General features: G+C 37.6%; 1 protein-coding gene across 1 annotated transcript in view; it reads left to right on the forward strand.

Moving 5' to 3' along the window:
- slc43a2a (solute carrier family 43 member 2a) overlaps positions 1 to 20,870 on the forward strand; it is a 39,875-nt gene that overhangs the window by 5,701 nt on the left and 13,304 nt on the right. The window contains 2 exon segments of the mRNA NM_200251.2: positions 2,552 to 2,780; positions 4,527 to 4,546. Coding sequence (NP_956545.1) covers positions 2,552 to 2,780; positions 4,527 to 4,546 — 249 coding nt within the window.

The following is a 20,870-nucleotide window of genomic DNA, read 5'->3' on the forward strand; positions in this document are numbered from 1 at the left end:
TCTAGCTCAGCACGTCTGACCGAGGAGTTCATGACGTTGGTGTGCTTCAGACTCTATTCTGTTCTTCTCTCACTTCTCTTTATCAAAGCAAATGGAAAAAATGAGGCCTGGTTGTCTCTGGTTTGCCGGCGCTGATTAGATCTAGAGGATGAATGGGTTCAGGAACTCCTGAAATAGAGCTCTTTGCTCAGATCAAGAGACTTTGAAGGTGAATTTAGCAACAAAAAAAAACTTTTTGTCAGTTTGTCTTAGTCATATTTAAAGTCAGAAGCATTTGTTTGTAATTGATTTATTATTTTTTGCATAATAAGTATAATCTTAGGTAACAAACATTTTTTTTAGGATTTTTTCATAAATTAAAAGTTAAAATAAAAGTTCAGAAAAATGAAAAACTGAATATAAAAAATCTAATGATACAGATTTTAAAAATTTTGTCATTATAAATACCTTAACTGTCACTTTTGATTAAAAATAATGCATCTTTACTGAATATTATTATATATTCATAAAAGTAATAATAATGTTTCGGCGCTAATAGCCTAGTGGTTAGTTCGTCAACATATAATAATATTATTCGTAATTCCTTACATTTAAATAGTGCTTTTCTGGACACTCAAAATGCTTTACACATTTGGGTGAATCTCCTCATCCACCACCAGTGTGCAGCATCCACCTGGATAATTTGACGGCAGCCATATTGTGCCAGACATCAGCTGAATGCAACGGCAGCCATATTGCTATGATAGGCAGAGGCCAGTGGGCAAATTTGGCCAGGATGCCGGTGTTAAACCCCTACTCTTTTTCAAAGGACATCCTGGGATTTTTAAGGACCACAGAGAGTCAGGAACTCGGTTTAACGACTCATCCGAAAGACGACGCTCACTGAGCAGTATAGAGTGCCCTTCACTATACTGGGGTGTTAGGAACTACACAGACTGCAGGTTGAGCACCCCATGCTGGTCTCACTAAGACAACTCCCGACAGCAACCAAGCTTTTCCATGTGGTCTCCCATGCAGGAACTGACCAGGCGCAGTCCTGCTTAACTTTAGTGGGTGACCATGTGAGAGTTGCAGAGAGCTAGCTGCCGAGCTCGATTTCTGGCTCAAGGTCCTTTGCTGATAATTCCCCTCTCTCTGCCCCCATACTTTCCTGTCTGTAAATTTCCACTGTTCTATCAATAAAGGTGAAAACCCCTAAAAACAATTATATAAAAAAGTAATAATAATGTACAAGTATTAATTATTTTTTAGTGTATATTCCTGACCTAAAGTTTCCAATGGAATTTTTTATTTATTTATATATTTGATTTTTGGAGTGACCCACATTGTGTATAGAAAATTGCTTTATTCATTAAAACCTAAAACTTAAAAAAACATATACTACATATTGCCAACCTCATTTGACCAAGTACGACATGTTCTCAGATTAACATCCATGTTGATAATGGAACAGCATGTCAATCAGACAATCAGAGTTAAGGGATATGTTTACCATTTATATTAAGTTTAGGCTCATGGTTAGGTTTATGCATTTATACATAATTGTTATACAACTATTCCCTCTGATTTTTTTTACAGTTATGGTTGGGTCTAGGGGTAGGGAATAGGTATGGATTATATTTAAAAAAAAAAAAAAGCTGATGTTCCAGGACCAAGATCGCATTGTACTTGGCAAAATCAAGATGTGCTACTACATATGATGTCAGTCTATGCCTGCTAACTGGAGCAGCTATTGAAACCAGTGTGTATTGATTGACCCAGGGAAGATCTTTCTTTATTACTCAACAAAGGCCCAGCAGATACAGTATCTCTCCTCTAATGATCAATCGCTGAGCTCTAACCCATTTCTTCACATCTTTAGTCTGCTCAGCTCATCTCTGCTCTACAAACACAGCTCATCTGATTGTTGACTATACACACTGGAACAAATATCCATCACACAAAGTCTCTCTGTCTCTACCCACCCTCTTACGTTCATAACAGCTTTCTCCATATGCTGCAAACAGCCCCATCCCCCCATCTGTTCGCCTCAGAACAAGTTATTCCAGACCATTTTCAAGGCTGTTGACTGAGATTAGAACAGCGCTGGAAAAACAACTTTCTCGAGTCTTCATGAACAAATTAATGAGACTTTCTGGAAGCCAAAGTGTGATTGTTCCTATAGTCAAAACAGCCTGCAGCTCTGGGTGAAAGAACAGGCTTCAGTGCTAGTCAAGCTGCTTAGACGTTGAAGGAAGGTGTTGATTTCAGGAGGTTCGAATAGACTCTTGTGCTATTTCTGCAAGTTGTTTACAGTCTTCGCTGTTTATTTGACCCTTTGCCCAGCATCCTGGTCTCTATGGGAGGGGGAGGTGATGGCGGCCACTAAATCTCACAAAAGTGTTTCCTGCAGCACTTCCCAGAGTGTCATATCTGGTTTCCTAGAAGACAGACTCCCGTAATCCATAACATTGTGCACGTGCCTGCAGAAAATACCAGCTCAGGCATGATTTTTCCATGAATTTAGTCATTAGATTGCTCAATTTGTCTCTTGCTCTCTCCAATCCTCCAGGTAACGGTACAGGGCACAACGTGTCTGAGAGTGAGAATGGTACGATGAATGCCACAAGACTTGAGGAGGAGGATAATCTTCAGATGAATGGCTGGCCCATATGTAAAGAGCAAGATGAGATGCTGAACCTGGCCTTCACCATCGGCTCCTTCCTCCTGAGCGCCATCACACTGCCACTTGGCATTATCATGGACAAATACGGCCCACGCAAACTGAGGCTGCTTGGCAGGTATAAAAGAAAAGTGTCTAAATATACATAGTATAGACCCAGTAAGCAAATTCATCCAAATCCAAACTGATTACATCAGAGTGAACAGTGACTTGTGGTCAGTTTTCAGTGAATTATTCACTCTTTCGCTTAAAAACATTGTAAGAGTTTTGAATGATGAGGAGTATAAGCAATCCATACAGCTGAATGAATGTTATATTTATGCACTGACAAGCCTTACTATTTCTATATTTAATCATTTAAATTAACTTTTATTTAGAGGGTGTTTTATTCCAGAGCATTTTTTTAGGTACAGTAGTAAACAGAATAGAGTGTGTTAGTAACAGAAGGTTAAGGCCCTGTTTACACTAATACATTTCAGTTTTAAAACGGCAGTCACATTGGCGTTTCACCCAGCGGTTTTGAACAGCTCTCTGTTCACACTACACAGCTGAAAACGCACATTATGTGACCACACACACACTCTGGCATGTGCTGCAGCGTATACGCGTGTCTGAGCTCCAGGCAGTTAGCGGGGACTTTGAGCACAGAACCCCTGCTGAGAGCAGTACACGTCAGACGGTTCATTAAGAGTCTACCACTGGATCTAATCTCACTATATTTGTTAAACGTGATCTTGTCTATATCTAACAACAAATTCCTCGACTTTGGTCTTTTGAATCTATGACTTGTTCTCAGGTAACGTGTTTTGGCTGAACGCAAAGATAAGTTCATATATTAATTTATGTAACCATATACAGTGATTCTGCACATTTGACTGATCGCTTGCCTTTATTTCCTATATTGTATAAACTTATTGTACAATATACTTTTATAATGGCCATTATGGATTATAAAAACTGATATTTAGCAAAAGACAGGGTATGTTTCATATTTTTCAATGAAAATGAAAGGAGGCAGTTATGTTATAGATATAAAAATGCATACAGTAAAGATGACGGTCATATAAATATGTAGCAGCATGACGCCTCAACATTTTTAGTGTCTGTTAAGTTAATATCAAAATGAAAATAAGCAGTTCCTTATATCATGTTTTCATTTTATTGTTAAGAAAATCAAACAATGAATGCAAATGACATTATAAAGTAGCCTACACTGTTCCCTTTGAAGATTCACCCAATGTATTCTCGGAAGTTTGTTTTCCACATCAAACTTGCAAAGTCTGAACTTAAGGAAAGGATGCAAGACTGGACTTTGTGTAGGCTATTTTGGGCTAATATTGGCTTGTATTGAGGAAAAAGCCTCCGTTTTCACATGTCTTTGTTTTCCCCCATCCACATTGACACGGAGCAGCAGCGTTTCAAAATGAAAACGGCCTTATCAGCATTTCCAAAATGCTTAATTTTTGGTGCTCGAAAACTCCGGGGTAGTGTGTACAGAATGTAAAATCACAGCAAAACGTATCCGTTTTAAGACGAAAACATAAGTCTTGATGAAAAAGATGAATAGACCTTTCTTGACAATGACTAATGATTTTGCTGACAACTCAGACAATAGAAGCAACAAAGTAAACAAAACACTAGTAATATATAAGTACTTTGACAAGTCCCTGTTGAACTAATGCATCGCACAATTAACATTCTTTTGAAGTAGATCGAAAATAAAATGTAGAGTGTAAGTGGGCGTAAAGTCCCTACAACTTTTTTCCATTGACCCCAGTTAAAAAGCAAAATCCTCTGTGGAAAATGTATAAAGCTTTGGATTACTTTGGATTTATAGTATAATATGCAATTTTTCCAATTTCAGTGCCTCGTTTGCTATCTCCTGCATCCTGATTTCATACGGAGCCAGTGATCCTCAAAGTATGTATGCTAATCATCTGAGACCGTTACTCTTAATACTTGCCACTGTTTAACCATCTTGTCTTGTTATTATTTTACAGATCTCTCCATCCTGATCTTCTTCGCTCTGGCGCTGAATGGGTTTGGAGGCATGTGCATGACCTTCACCTCGCTCACAGTAAGTGTTCATGTTGTACTTGCTGCGGGTCTCCACGGGTCTGCTCCTCAATCTTTTGAGCAAAGGTCGTGGCGCATTCTCACATGCTGGCTGCATGCCACTAGACTCAGTGCAGCTGAATAATGCATTGGTTTTCTGCTCCCAAAAATTGCTCCATCATCATTTATTCATCCTCAAAGATACATCAGCGGCCCACAGGGTCATCCTAGAAATTGGATTGTACTGACAAAAGATTGAGTTCAAATCTGTGTATGTTTTTAAAAAAAAAGCATCAAGAAGATCCCAGCAATGCCACAGCAACCATGTAGAAAAGCAACCAATCAGTTACACAACCATTTACCACCCTATCAATCAACCTGACAGGATGGCAACTATGCTATAGTGCCCTGGAAATCTGCTTGATAATGAAATAGGACATGACAATATGATGTATAACTCATCCACATTTATATGGCACAAACAATAAGAGTAGTGCAACACTCATTGAAAACAGTCATTGTTTTCAAACGAATCAAGCAAATGATTCAATGTCTCACTCTTACAAACACTGGTTGAATTATATAACTATATATGAATAGTTATAACTATTACAACAATTATTTTATAATATAACATACTCATAGGCCACTTTATTAGGGACACCTTACTAGTACCAGGTTGGACCCTCTTTTGCCTTCATAACTGCCTTAATCATTGGTGGCATAGATTCAACAAGATACTGAAAATATTTCTCAGAGATTTTTGTCCATATTGACATGACAGCATCATGCAGATGCTATCATCCAAATGTCAGAGCAGAAATCGAGATTCATCAGACTAGGCAACGTTTTTCCAATCTTCTGTGGTCAAATTTCGGTGAGCCTGTGTGAATGGTAGCCTCATTTTCCTGTTCTTAGCTGACAGCAGTGGCACCCGGTGTGTTCTTCTGCTGCTGTAATCCCTCTGTCTCAAGGTTCGACATGTTGTGTGTTCAGAGATGCTCTTCAGCATTTATTAGTTGTAACAAGTTTTTTATTTGAGGTACTGTTGCCTTTCCATCAGCTCGAATCAGTCTGGCCATTCTCCTCTGGCATCAACAAGGCATTTGCGCCCACAGAACTGCCACTCACTGGATATTTTCTCTTCTTTTTTTGACCATTCTTTGTAAACCCTGAAGATGGTTGAGCGTGAATATTCAAGTAGATTAGCAGTTTCTGAAATACTCAGAGCAGCCTGTCTGCCACCAACAACCATGCCATTAGAAATTTGCGTTAAAAAATAATTGGACAGGTGTACCTAATAAAGTGGCCGGCAAGTGTATAGTATAATATAACATAATATAATATAATATAAAATATAATATAATATAATATAATATAATATAATATAATATAATATAATATAATATAATATAATATAAAAATATAATATAATATAATAATGGTCCTTTAGTATCTAAGATGACTAACATGACATGCTAATTCAAAGATGACAGTTTGTTTAAAATGTGCAAACAGAGTCAAATTACCACTAACAGAACATTCCATGTCAGTCATTTATGGAAATGTTTTAGTGTCTTTGAATGCAGCTGTCGAATGCAGCAGCTCAGTGCCATTGTGTCTCTGCACGTGCTTTTGCAGTTTCGGTGATGAAAGCAAAACATCTGCAGTTCATCGGGTCCGTATTGAGAAACATCACCAGGAGATGTAAAGAGAGAGGAATGGGTTGAAGTAAACAGGAAGCTGTACTCATAGCCAGCTGACGCGTAGGTGCCTCTTGTTACTGTGCTGGAGTTCAAAGCTGATGGCACAGACATTTTTTCAACCAGTTTCTCCACTTGTGTTGTTGGTTGTCTGTCCCGGGTTCTTGTGCTGCTTTTGCAACATGTCTCAGCCTGTCTGGGCAACTCTGCCTCTGTTTGATACACACTCACAGACAAAGAAATGAGCATGCAGAGAGTAGGAGCACGAACTGACATGCATGAGTGCAGAGTGGAACAGTACAGACTGTTATCTCAGCTGCCGGGTTCTTATGACCTCTCCCAGCTGTTCTGTGTAACTGTGTGCTTTACACTGCTGGTTGTTGTGACGAGAGATGATAACATGAGGCTCACAATTTAGACATCTGTTATTTTGCTGCCTCTCTCAAGAGCTGCATTACTGCTACTCTTTTAGACTTATTAAGAATCCTTGCTATGTCTTCACGGTTACTTTACACATAGCTATGGTTTGGCATTTGAACAAATATGCAAACGTCAGTACATAACTTGGATGCAGATATTAAAGGGCACCTATTTTACACCTTTTACAAGATGTAAGATAAGCCTTTTGTGTCTCCAGAATGTGTCTGTAAAGTTTCAGCTCAAAATACCCATCAGATAATGTATTACAGCCTCCAGAATCTGCTTCTTATCATGCATTACGTCAGATAAACAGCCGTCAGTGATAGAGACAGACTCGGATGAAGCTGAAATACAGCTCATTAGTCAATATTACTTGGTAAGTTTATTTGATGTATTTGTGGTGGAGTTTGTTTAAGCCTTTCTAAAATGATGAGTCTCACACAAATGCCGTTTGCAGTACACACACACACACACACACACAGACATATTAGCATTTACTGACACCATCAACAGTGATGATTATAGCCGTTAAGAATTAGATAGCGATTTTACTGTCTTTATTACAAACATGCTGAGTTTTAAAAATAGTTTTAAACTTAAAAAAATCACAGAGAGTTGGAACAGATATTTTAATCCCAGTTAATTTGCTAAATAAATGTTCTGTGGACATGTGTATACATGTTATTATATAAACATGGTTGAATTTTATCATAAGGTGCCTTTTAAGAGGCCATGACACCCCCCACTTTCGGTTAAAGTGTACTTCAGAATTTTTTCAAAAGATGCATGATTAATGTGGGTGGAGCCTCGCGAGCATCGGGCAGGAGTGGGCGTGGCCAGCAGGGGAGAACGTGAGCGAACGAAGCTAGCTCACAAAATGATACAAACCGTGAGGAGACGCATGAGCTTATAGTTTACAAAGTTAAAATGCTAAGAAATGAACAGTGATTTAATGCCCTGCTACATTTGTTATTCGTAATTTCATATACACATAACCACAATTTATATCATTATAATGATAAGTGTGTTCATGTAAACCCTATAAATGAGGACTTCTCCCTCAATCCCCGTATCCAAGAGACTCAGTGCAGCAGGTCTCCTGACCTGTCTATTTTAACCGTTAGCCGTGCTGGTAATCTGGAGGATTTAGGCAAACACAGCAGCACAGTGATGTGTCTGAATGTGGACGAACTCCTGATAAAAGACAGCGTCCGCCATTCTCTAATTCTCGTGCTGCTCTCCCGACAAAAATGCTAGCAGCACACACACAGCTTTGCTGTATGATCGGCCCTGACAAGATCGCGGGGGAAAACATGCAACAAACCCCGTGGATCATGGAAACAAACGCATATGAGCCTTCATGAACGGCTAAATACTGTGTGCCCGTGCCGTGGGTCCGTGACGTGTCTCACAGCTCAGGCTTTTCTCATAGGATAAGAAACTCCGCTATGAATAATACTGAGAAACCGACGCGTCATCATTGCACTTGCAGTACTGTGCTACGTCGCCGATTTTGATCCCGCCCCAAAAATCATTTTAAACACGGAAGCTGAAATTTGCTGACAAAAGCTCAAAATTATCCAGTTTTCCCCACAATTAAAGCTGACAGGTGCTAACATTGTCTTAACTGATGCTCAACACACACAAATCTGTTAATATAAAAAAAAAGTTCTCCAGGGTGTCCTGAACCTTTAATAGCGAAATTAAACTTGCTCTATACTGCAATATTGCACAAACCATTCTCAATTTTCTATTAAAGGGTCAAAAAGAACAAAATCGTCACCTCCTGATTTACTGGAGAGACCTTTGTTCATTGTCACTTATATTAAACAGCCAGAAGTGATCCCCAGAAAAGTTATGTAGTATTACCCTCGCAACCACTTAGAACAACCCAACAACTATATTATATATAACAGTGGCAACCCCATGGTAACATCCTAACAACAATAATCTAGTAGTTTCAAACCAAGCACCCAAACACAATTTGAAGTCAGGTGATTAGGTGAAGCTTGCCGTTTCGACTTCTTCCTGTTCCTCACGTTCTTGTCTCTGTCTCTTTCTGTATGCACACTCAGCAGTTTATAGCACAGCTGCTGTAAGAGCTTATGTTTCCTCCTAGCACACCTCTGATGTTTTCCCAGTACACTGACTCAGCTCTCTCTGGCTAATGGCTGTGCTGTCCCCAACCCCCATCACTAGCAGCAGCAGCCTCACAGCCACCTGACTCACTGTCTGACCTCAATCCTTCATCTGTCCATTTCTACAGCCCTTTCCCTTCTCCCGTTTTAGCTCTCTGTCTGCCTCTGATATATGTCACCCCTCTGGCTGTATGGCAAGCAATCATCTTTATATGGCGTTCACAACACTAGAATAAATGTAAATAAATAGCATTTAAAAATAAATGATTAAGGTGTTGTCTAAAATAGATCTTTCATTCATTCATTTTCTTTTCGGCTTAGTCCCTTTATTAATCAGGGGTCGCCACAGCGGAATGAACCACCAACTTATCCAGCATATGTCTTACGCAGTGAATGCCCTTCCAGCTGCAACCCATCACTGGGAATCTTCCATACACACTCAATCACACTCATACATACGGGCAATTTAGCTTACTCAGTTCACCTGTACCGCATGTTTTTGGACTGTGGGGTAAACCGGAGCACCCGGAGGAAACCCACACAAACATAGGTAGAACATACAACCTCCACATAGAAATGCCAACTGACCCAGCCGATGCTCGAACCAGCAACCTTTTTGCTGTGAGGCGATCTTGCTACCCACTGCGCCGCCGTGATGCACCAAAATAGACCTTTTCCTACTCAATTAAAGTAAATCAATATCAGAAGAAAGGCAGTGATTAAGTGATTGCAACACATCACACCTCAGCAACCATTTAGAAGATCCCAGCAATTAGTTAATTGCCTCGTTCAGTACATTAGCAACCATCCAGAACACGTTTTAGCAACATTCTGGCAACTACACAGCTATACCCTAACGGCCATCTAGAACAGCATGGCGACCAGACTACAATACAATAAACTACTATGCATTCATTCACTTTCCTTCGGGTTAGTTCCTATAATCATCAGGGGTCGCCACAGCGGAATGAACCACCAAGTATTACAGCATATGTTTTATAAAGCGGTTGCCCTTCCAGCTGCAACTCAGTACTGGGAAACACTCATACACTCTCATTCACTCTCATACACAATGGACAATTTAGTTCATCCAATTCACTTGTACCGCATGTCTTTGCACTGTGGGGGAAACTGGAGCACCCGGAGGAAACCCATGCAAACACAAAGAGGACATCCAAACTCCACACAGAAATGCCAACTGGCCCAGCCAGGGTGCTAGACACTGTGCCATCGTGCCGCCCATCAAAGACAATATTATTATATATTTTTATTATATATGTAATATTAATATATAATATTATTATTAGTTACTTAATGCATTTGTTTTATAACTGCATGTCATCATTTAATTTCTTAAAATCTTATCAAATAAAATTGCAAAATAAGAGCCATAGAATTTCTTTGGGCACATCTTGTTCCTCTCCCAGCTCTCTTTCTCTCCCAGCTCTCTCTCTCTCTCTCTCTCTCTCTCTCTCTGACGCACTAATGCATTTTTTGTATGTATGTGCCTTTAGTCCATTTATCACCCACTTCTTTAGGTTGCTGAGTCATGTGAGAAGAGTAGAAAAAAGGATTATAATGTGGGAATGAGAGTCTTTAGGCTCCAGAAAACATTATTAGATTATTAAAAAAACACTCAGACAAGCAGGCATCATTATCAGACACTCGTTCTCCCTGCTGCATGTCCATCAGAGACTGGCTGGAAATAACCTGTGAATGTTTTTTTTATTTTATAATTAGTCATCTAAATGCACCGGGCCACAGTCAGGCTCTTTCTGACAGCCTTATTAGGCATTTTGCAATATCAGGATTCGCTCAGCCTCTACTAGTTTTCACCAGCTTATACTTCAAGAGTCGTTCTTTCACTTCTCTGTTCGCATGTTCATTTCCTCTCTCATTGTTGTTCTCCCGTGGCAGCAAATATGACTGAGCCACTTCACCGCCCTAAACCCATTTACAATGACTCACCCACCGTCCTTCCTCTTAGAAAGAGCTGGGAAAAGGATTTGACAGCTTTCTGTGGTCATATGTTGCACAAACGGCGATGAGTGAAGCCAGATTTGTAACGAAGATCGGTGTGATTTCTCATTGAAACGTTCATTGATTTGTTTTCTTACAAAAGGCCCACACATATATCAGGTTTGACAGGTGTTTTGGGCAGAGTGAGTGGGAATTTTCTTTTTTGTTTCAACAGATCAATCAAGTCGCGCCCCGTGAGTTTAGTACACATTGATCCCAAGGTGAGCAAGCTTTTAGGAAGCTCCAGGGTAAAAACAGCACTGAGGCTGCATTTATACTAGTGCATTTTTTTAAACATTCTTTTTAAAGAATTCAATTAAAGAATTTTGGCACAAAAACGCTGATATCATTGTTTACATGTGAATACATCATTTTTAGAACAGTTTTTAGCATCATATACTTTATACGAGGTAAAGGGAAGACAAAAATGAAATTCAGGAAGAATAGGAGGAGAAAAATAAATAAACTGTGCTATTTCAAATGCTGCTATCTTGTTAAAGTATTCAATAAAAGGGTTCTATGGTTCATAAAAATACACTAGTGTATTTTTGTTTTAAAATGAAAACACTTTTCATCCAGACTAGTAATTTTACTGCGTTTGAGAAAAACGATCTCCGTCCACACTATACAGCTTAAGATGCATGACCATTCACTCACTGAGCAGGCATATTTTGCAGGTATCTGTACTTGCAGACTACCGTTTGTGTAATGGTCATATAAAAGTAGCTTGACCATTCTGAGATGTTTGTGGATACCTCTGTTTTCAAAAAAAAAAGTTTTGCAAAATGGCTCCATTTACACTAGTGCATTTTTCTTTTTTTTTTTAAATGCCATTTTAGAATGGAAATGCTCCCTGTCCAGTCTGCCAGTTTTACTGTGTTTTAGAAAAAAATATTTCCATCCATACTGTGGTGTAAAAGGCATGAAATGTGACCATTCATACCCACTGGGCATGTGCACATTTTGCCGTTATCTATACTTGCAGTTTTCCCCTTGTGTAATGGTCATATGAGAGGGGTTCGAAGCAGTGAACAATACACAGTAGTCCAGAAGACCTTTCAGGAACCAACTGTGGATAGCCATGCCTCGTTTTTCAAAAGTCTGCATTTCAGTCCATCTATATTGAAATAAAAAACCCAGCATTTTTAAAATAAAAAGGGGGTCTTCAGCATTTTCAATACAGTCCATTTTTGGTGGTCAAAGATGCAGGAGTATAGTGAGGATGCCATGCATAACAAAATGTACGCTTTAAAAATGAAAATTATTTAAAAATAATTTTAAAAATGAGTTTAAAATTATTATAGTGCAGTGCAGATAATCTCACACCTATGGTTTAACATTTTATTAGTTGATTCAACCCAAATTTGGGTCAAATATGGATGAAATCAATCAGTGGATAATTAAAAAAATCTAAAATAATTTATATTTGAGTTTACACTTTATTTGTTATTGTGAACAGTTTGCACATGGTTAGATACCTGTTTTTAAATGAATAACATATAGTATATAAACTATAGATATAAAGTAAACAATATGGCATTATACAGAATTATATTCTGATAGGTTGCACTTTAATATAATTAAACTAAACGCTGTTAGAATTGAATGTTTTTACACTAGAACATGCATATAAAGTTTTAAAATATTGAATAAAACATGCAAAATATTTTGTATATTTTTTAAAATATTTTTATATTGTGTAGTTAATCTAGTGTAAACAAAAAATCTAAATAAAGGCTTCTGCAATGCAAAGAACACTTTTTACATGCATATTCAATTCGGTTTGGGATCAAATCGTGATATATTAGGAGTTTAAAGAATATAATAGAATGTCTAACACATGTCAGAAAGTTTCTTATGCTTTTTGAAATGAACAGTTTGACTACAAATACTTTACACCCCTTCTTACACCCCTTCCACCAAAATTAGAAATTATTTAAAATGTTTTTCAAAGATGCCATAGTGTTTGGGTGTTTCCCAGTATTGGGTTATGGCTGGATGGGAATCCGATGCATAAAACATATGCTGGGAATAGTTGGCGGTTCATTCCACTGTAGCGATCCCTGATAAGTAAGGGATTAAGCCGAAGAAAAATGAATGTATGTATTTCAAAGTTATGGCAGTAATAGTTCATGTTATGACAGGTAAACATACAAATCTCTCTCTCCCAATGGCCAAGGCTTCAGAACCGCTTTGTCTCAGTGGATGTACAGTAATCCATACATTATCAAATGACATAAAAAGTTGGTTTCCAACTTTCAACATTTTATTTCAATCCCCATCTGACATCATTGCAGCAGGAACAAGACAAGACAGACTATGGCGTTATAATGCGAGATAAGTGTAATGGCAGCTAATGAAAGGGCCTTTGTTGCTGTGTGTCTTTGTGTCTGACATCACGTGGCCAGTGGCTGTTGACCGTCTGAGCAAGCAAAAGAACACGGTATTGTTGAAACAGTCTCTTGGGTACTTCACATGTTGCTCAACTCCATGAAAAAGCCATTCCTCTGTCTGTCCGGGCCGTCATGTGGAGCTCGGTTCATCGCTGGCCCTCTTCCACACTACATTCGCCAGAGCTGCTGATCTGGGTGTGTGTGTGTGTGTGTGAGGGTTATTGTAAGTGTCGTTTGGGATGTTTTGGCTCTGAAATGACCTTTACTCTAATTAGAGGCTGTGAATGACGTCTGGCTTGAGTTCCAGTGGAGAGCTTTCCCTCATTCTTGTCTTTTAACAAGCTTTTTGGACGGCAGAGTAAGCAGGGAGGTGGAAGATGTCCAGAGAGTTCTTGGAAAATCTGTGTTGATGTTGAACTGTGTGTTGTGGAGGAAACACACATTAAGACGATGGCGGCTGTCAGCAAGTATGACAGAGATGTTAGACTTTTATATTCAGAGAAAAACCGAAGATATTATATTAACATTTTAATTATTATACTAATATGTAAAATGTACTCCTTTTAGCTGTATAAAATGTATTTAATAAATAATAAAATCTGTGATGTTAAAGCATAACAGAAAAAAGGACATTATTGAAACTAAACACTTGTTTCACAGTTTGGTTCGGTTACGAAATAGTGAAAATAGTGAAATAGTGGCTCGTAAGTGCTGCTGTACTTCGGTGTCAGGGAAAAACCGACCCAGCAAACTCACAAGCAGTGAATTGTGCACAGTTGTCTGCTTTTTAAATAGTTGGATTGTTACATTACTTCCCCTCATATTGTTCGCCACAGTATTCTACCGCGGCATTGCGTATATGTGATAAATGACATCAGTACTTAATAACCGGTTATGATCTATTACTGAACCGATACTGAATTATCCGTGTCTACATCGCGGCGATATATATATACACACACAGTTGAAGTCAGAATTATTAGCCCCCCTGAATTATTAGCGCCCGTTTATTTTTTTCCTCAATTTCTGTTTAATGGAGGGAAGATTGTTTCAGCACGTTTCTAAGCAAAATAGTTTTAAAAACTTCTTTCTAAAAACTGATTTATTTTATCTTTGCCATGATGACAGTAAACAATATTTTACTTGATATTTTTCAAGACACTTCTATACAACTTAAAGTGACATTTCAAAGCTTAACTAGGTTAATTAGGTTAAATAGGCAGGTTAGAGTAATTAGGCAAGTTATTGTATAACGATGGTTTGCTCTGTAGATTATCGATAAAAAAATTAGCTTAAAGGTGCTCATAATTTTGTCCCAAAAATGTTTTTTTAAAAATTAATAACTGCTTTTATTCTAGTTGAAATAAAACAAATAAGACTTTCTCCAGGAGAAAAAATATTATCAGACATACTGTGAAAATTTCCTTGCTCTGTTAAAAATCATTTGGGAAATATTTAAAAAAGAAAAAAAAATCAAAAGGGGGCTAATAATTCTGACTTCAACTGTATATATACAGTATATGGCAAACACAAATGAGTATATTGTACCAACAATAAAATAACAATAAAATATTAATAAAAATAATTCATTTAAATTATTTTATAAACTTTTTATTGATTTGTTTTTGAAATAATTTTTTCACTTTATTTAATTATTTAAGATAACTACAAATAAACATTATTGCTATTTCTACCTCATGGAAATTATTAATATTTAGGATACATTTTAATCTTCATTCATTCATTTTCTTTTCAGCTTAGTCTCTTTATTAATCAGGAGTCGCCACAGCTGAATGAAACGCCAACTTATCCAGCATATGTTTTACACAGCAGATGCCCTTCCAGCTGCAACCCAACACTGGGAAACACTCACACACTCTTGAAAACACTCACACACACTACGGTCAATTTAGCTTATTCATTTCACCTGTATCGCATGTCACCTGTATCGCATGTGGGAGGAAACCCACCCTAACATGGGGAGAACATGCAAACTCCATACAGAAATGCCAGCTGACCCAGTCTTTCTTGCTGTGAGGTGATTGTGCTACCCACTGCGTCACCGTGCTGCCCATATTCTAATCTTATTAAATATAAATGTATTTTTTTATATATTTTATTTTTATGTGTCATGCATAGTAATATTACATTTCATACAGATTTAGATTTTTTGAATCTTAATTTAATTTCGAAGTTCATTTAATCCTATCATCTTATTTTGATTATGAATGTTAATTTAGAAAATTATATTAATAACACTAATTATTAAATGTAAAAATAGTTTATTTAAATGAATAACAATTAAATGACAGAAGTTCAGCAGCATGTCAGTGAGGTTTGAGAATATGAAGAGTACATTGTGTCTCTTTGTGGCTCATTTCCTCTTCTGATCTTCTATCTGCAGCGCTCTGACTCTCTTCCTTCCACTGTATTTGGACTGTGCAGCGTCTGACAGTTGTTTACCCTGACACTGCACTTTAGAACAGTCAGTGCTGTTCTCCTCCACCAAATAAGCATTACACAAGCTTCTCCAGTGTCTCTCATTGCCAAAAATATTCACGGCATGCAAGCCGTGTCCCCCCACCTACATGTTGATCCCAGCAGAGAACATCACTGCTCCCCTGATATAATGTTTACTTCATACCCGCTGCTATATCAGATGTGTTTTTCGTTTCAAACAGATCCAGTTACAAGTTCTCTGTTTTTGTTTTGCTTGTGTTTTATGCTCGCAGTATGGATGAATCTATTAGCGTTTTGTGCTATTATAGAGACTAAAGAGTTTTTAATCTCTCTTGTAGCTTCCCAACATGTTTGGTGATCTCCGCTCCACTTTCATCGCACTCATGATTGGCTCGTATGCTTCATCCGCTGTCACATTCCCAGGAATTAAGGTAAATCTGAAAACTATGTTGAACTTATTTAAAATACAACAAGTTAAAGAAGTAGATTCGGTATTGATCAAGTAGAACAAGTAAAGGGAAAATGAGTAAACGATAAGAATTGTTTTTTATTTTCTATCCCTTTAAATAAGAGGTAATGATGGCGATTGTTGCTCTGTCAGGTGATTTATGACCTTGGTGCTGCTTTCATCACCATCCTCCTGGTGTGGGCTGGCTGTGCCGGCCTCGTCTTCATCAACTGCTTCTTCAACTGGCCACTCGAACCCTTCCCAGGACCCGAGGACATGGATTTCACGTATGTATTGCAGAAAATGAATAAAAGGAAAAAAATGTAAATGATAAGCGGTAGTAAATAAAAAAGCAGAATTGTTGATACTGTATGTGTAATCTATTACTGGAGGTTCATCAATAGATCAGCCAATAACTGATAACAACCAAAAATAAAACATTTAAAAAAAAGCTAACTTTCATGGCCAATTATAATAGAATCTTGGGGTGTTTTCACCTGCCTTATTTAGTTTGGTTGAATGACACTAGAGTTCGTTTTCCCTCTCTTCATTTGGGCAGGTGTGAATGTAGCAATCGCACTCGAGTGAGCACTAAATGCAGACCAAAAAAGCATACAGAGACCCCCTTGAAAAGGAGTCTTTCAAATGAACTCTGGAGCTGTTTGTTTGTGGTGTGAGAACATGATCCGAACTAGAATAGACCCAACTGTAAAAAGTACTGCGCCTTTTTAGATTAATCCTGCTGCTGTAGTCCGATGCACTGTGCATTATAAGATGTGGGGGAAAATATTTGTTGACTTTTACCAACAATTTTAAACAGATAGAGAGAGAGAGAGAGAGAGAGAGAGAGAGAGAGAGAGAGAGAGGGAAAAAATAATTACCTGATGGATCGTCGCAGTTTAGCTAAATAAATTCACGCCTCCTCCTGAATTGACTTGCGATGCACCTTCACCGTTTGTAATGCATTAAAACATAGGTTTCCAGCCGCTTCATTCTCAAAATGTATATTGTCTAAAGTGATGTAAACAATTTATATAGTATACTTTGACCAGGGATACACTCAACAAGCGCAGTCGTCCCTCCGTAGTAAAAAGCCACATTGTGTGTCTGCCGGTTTGTTTACTTGTGGGAGTTTCATTGGCATTTTCCCGCACGTTAATTCTGACTAATCAAAAAGCAGTTTAGGAAATACATTCAATAACATCTGGCTAATGAGTGATGTGGATTTTGTCAAATGACTGCATTTTGGTTCTTTTCAACTGGTTCCGACTAAAGTAATCAGTGTGGTGAGAAAAGGACCCAAAAATGGCAGAGATATGCTACGATGTATCGTTTGTTGCCCTTGGTCCAGACCAAATGAACCGAACTAAAGATGTGAATGCATTTTAATTCAGACCTTAAGTTTAATTTTGATGTCAAAACTGTGGTTTGTACTACTAAAAGTTTGTAAGGTGGAACTATTTGTTATGAGTAAATGTGATCACAAATTAGTTTCTTTTTTTTACATTCAGTCAATTTTAATATGACATAATATAGCTCAAAGTCATAATCAAAAACAATGCATAAAAGGCAGAACCATCAAACTATCGGTAATAGCTAATATCACTCTGAATAATTGGTTATTATATTGAAGAGTTTTTTTTTTTTATGGGAGCAATTCTAGCTAAAACCAAAATTAATTTTAAGATTATAATCACAGTAACCTTGCTTTCCTACTCGCTTGGAAGCATTGTAACATGAGTTTGATTATTCAAGATCTGCATTTTGAAATACCTGGTGGAAATGGTTGTCTCTCGGATCAGATCAGGTGTAACCAGAGCCCTTGTCTCTTTAACAGTGTGAAGATCAAGTTCAGCTGGCTGGGCTTTGACCATAAGATCACAGGGAAACAGTTCTACAGGCAGGTGACCACCGTCGGCCGGAGACTGAGTGTGGGCAACTCCATGAAGACCAACCCAAAACAACTGGCCACGCAGGACGGCAATAAACTCTGCCTGTCCACCCTTGATCTGGAGGTCCAGTGCAAGCCTGAGGAGGAATGTGAGTATCGTCACTAAATGGTTTCTATTGACCGGTCTTGATAATCTGAAAGTGAAAGCTTAAAATGTAACAAACATCCAAAACAATGCTGTCTGATGGGTTAAACACGCTTTTAAGGAATGTGTGTACATATGATGGTATCATTATCAGCGGAGAACTCATGAAGAGTTTTGAAAAAGTGTAAAGGAATCAAAGAAGCGTAGCACAAACAAAACATGTTACAAGGAAAAGCATTTCTGATGCCTGAAATGAAATTTAATGAGCAAAATTGTTGACTACAACGAGACAGAAACAGGTATGCTTGAGCATTCTTTTTTTGTTTATGCTCACGTCCTGTGACATTATGTCCTGTTCTTGTTCTCTTTGGTCTAAGTTGCATTCATATTTTTAATGAACCACATCTGAGTTCATTTGGAAGCAAATCGAGACCCATTTTTCAGCATATTTGGGGCTCACCAGAGTTAAAATGGCATCGTTCACACTTATTCAAATGATCTGCACTAATAGATCTATAACACCAGAGTATATGTTCATCAAGCCAAACATGCCAACACACCCTAAAGTTTTTGTTTTTTAATTCATCTTTATTTCGATAGCGCCTTTACAATGTAGATTGTGTGAAAGCAGCTTAACTTAGAAGTTCTAGTAAACTGAACCTGTGTCAGACCAGTTTTCACAGTTGAGTTTCAGTTTAGTTCAGTTCAGTGTGCTTTAAATTTCACTGCTGAAAGTCAAAACACTCAAGAGCAAATCAACCAATGCGCAAATCCACAAGTCCCCAACCAAGCAAGCCAGTGGTGACAGTAGACAGAGGAAGAAACTTCACCATCTGACAAAATAGATCCTCTGGCCAAACGCCTTGTGCAGAGCTGAAGTCTAGGCATACATTCATCTTGGAGAAGCTGCAAGTGGGAGAGGTCACCAGCTGGTGTACAGGTTGGCCCTTTAGGATCAATGCAAAGACTCGTCTGTCACTGGGGTCTCATGATCACCACAGCAGCTGCTCAGGATACAACCTGGTCTAGAATTATGAAAACCTCTGGAATAATAAAAACAGACTAACATAAGCGCAGACGCCGTTCACATTATAAAGTCTTGTAGGAAGTGTTCCCGGCTCCAGTTGCCCTAAAGAATGAAACTAACAATCCTTTAAAAGATTTGGATTTCAACAGCATTTGTGTTTTATGTGTATGATAATGCAGAGAGATGTGCCTTTAATCTAGTTTTAATGTGTACAAGTTTGGCAACAATTTTAAGCTTTACAGATATATGAAATCTGGCCTTCAAATGACAGGTTGCTATCAAAACAGCTTTGGTCTGAAGTTTTAAGCAAAATATCAACACTTAAGAAAAACTTAAAAACATTATGATATACTTCGTAAATTTAATTAACTTAAAATTATTCATATTAATTAACAGATAAACTAAAAAACAAAACAAAAAAATGAGGTAACTAAAAAAAAATATTGTACCAGCAATAAAGTCTAAATAAAATAATTCTTGATTGAGTTTATTTGATTATTTATTTATGCATTTATTATTATTTATGAATTATTATTTATTATTAATTATACATTTTATTATACGTTATACAATATTTAATTTTATTTATATATTTCATTTTTATATGTTATATTTTTAATTGTGTCATGCATAGTAATAGTTCATTTCATACAGATTTTCATTCTAAAATTTTCTAAAAGTTCATTTAATCCTAATATTTGAATTCTAAAAGTTATTTTCTACAAATATATTAATCACAATAATAATAATTAAAGGTAAATTAATTAAATTAAAGTTCAATCAAATCAATAATTTTTAATAGTTTATTTGATAATAATAATAATAATAATAATAATAGTTTTTAGGTAACTGTTGATAACATCTGGTAAAAAAAAAAAATCCAAATTACAAGTATCTTCATTAGTATTCTGACACTGTTGGATTTCACTGTAAGTGTCATTTAGGGTCAGAGATACTGACGTCACTGCCAAGCAAGAGATCTTTAATTCAATTTGATCATTCATTATTAAGGCATAAAAGTGATTATCGGATTACCAAAACTCGTTTACTTCCATCGTTGTAATGCGTTAACCAAAGTCTCAGTTCATCAAATTCAAGTGACTTATGCAATCCCACAATCATGCATATTTCATCCAGAAGCAGACAGAACACAGAGAGACTTGGCTCTCCCCGACGTTCTTCCTCGTCACTGCACACCAATCGCCATCCAGACACGCAGACAGGGGGCGATGCTAATGAACGCTTCCCAGTAAATCCCCTTTACAGTAATGGGGATTCCTTCATTATCCATGAGCCTGCTTTCTGACATCTGGGTGTTCATGCTGCGTTTGCACTTTGCTTCTACTAACCCAAATCTGTGTTTCGCAATTATTCCAAATTCACCTCAAACTTGTCAGAGTAATGGCTAAAAGTGAACTCACTCCCCACCGGCTCCCTTTTTTAGGGTTTCGTGACCCTCGGCGGGGCTCCTGTATGGGCTCTTTTGTAGCAAACGGAGCATGCAATTGA

The sequence above is a fragment of the Danio rerio genome, chromosome 15, assembly GCF_052040795.2.
Source record: "Danio rerio strain M-AB ecotype USA chromosome 15, GRCz13ab, whole genome shotgun sequence".
Lineage (NCBI taxonomy): Eukaryota > Metazoa > Chordata > Actinopteri > Cypriniformes > Danionidae > Danio > Danio rerio.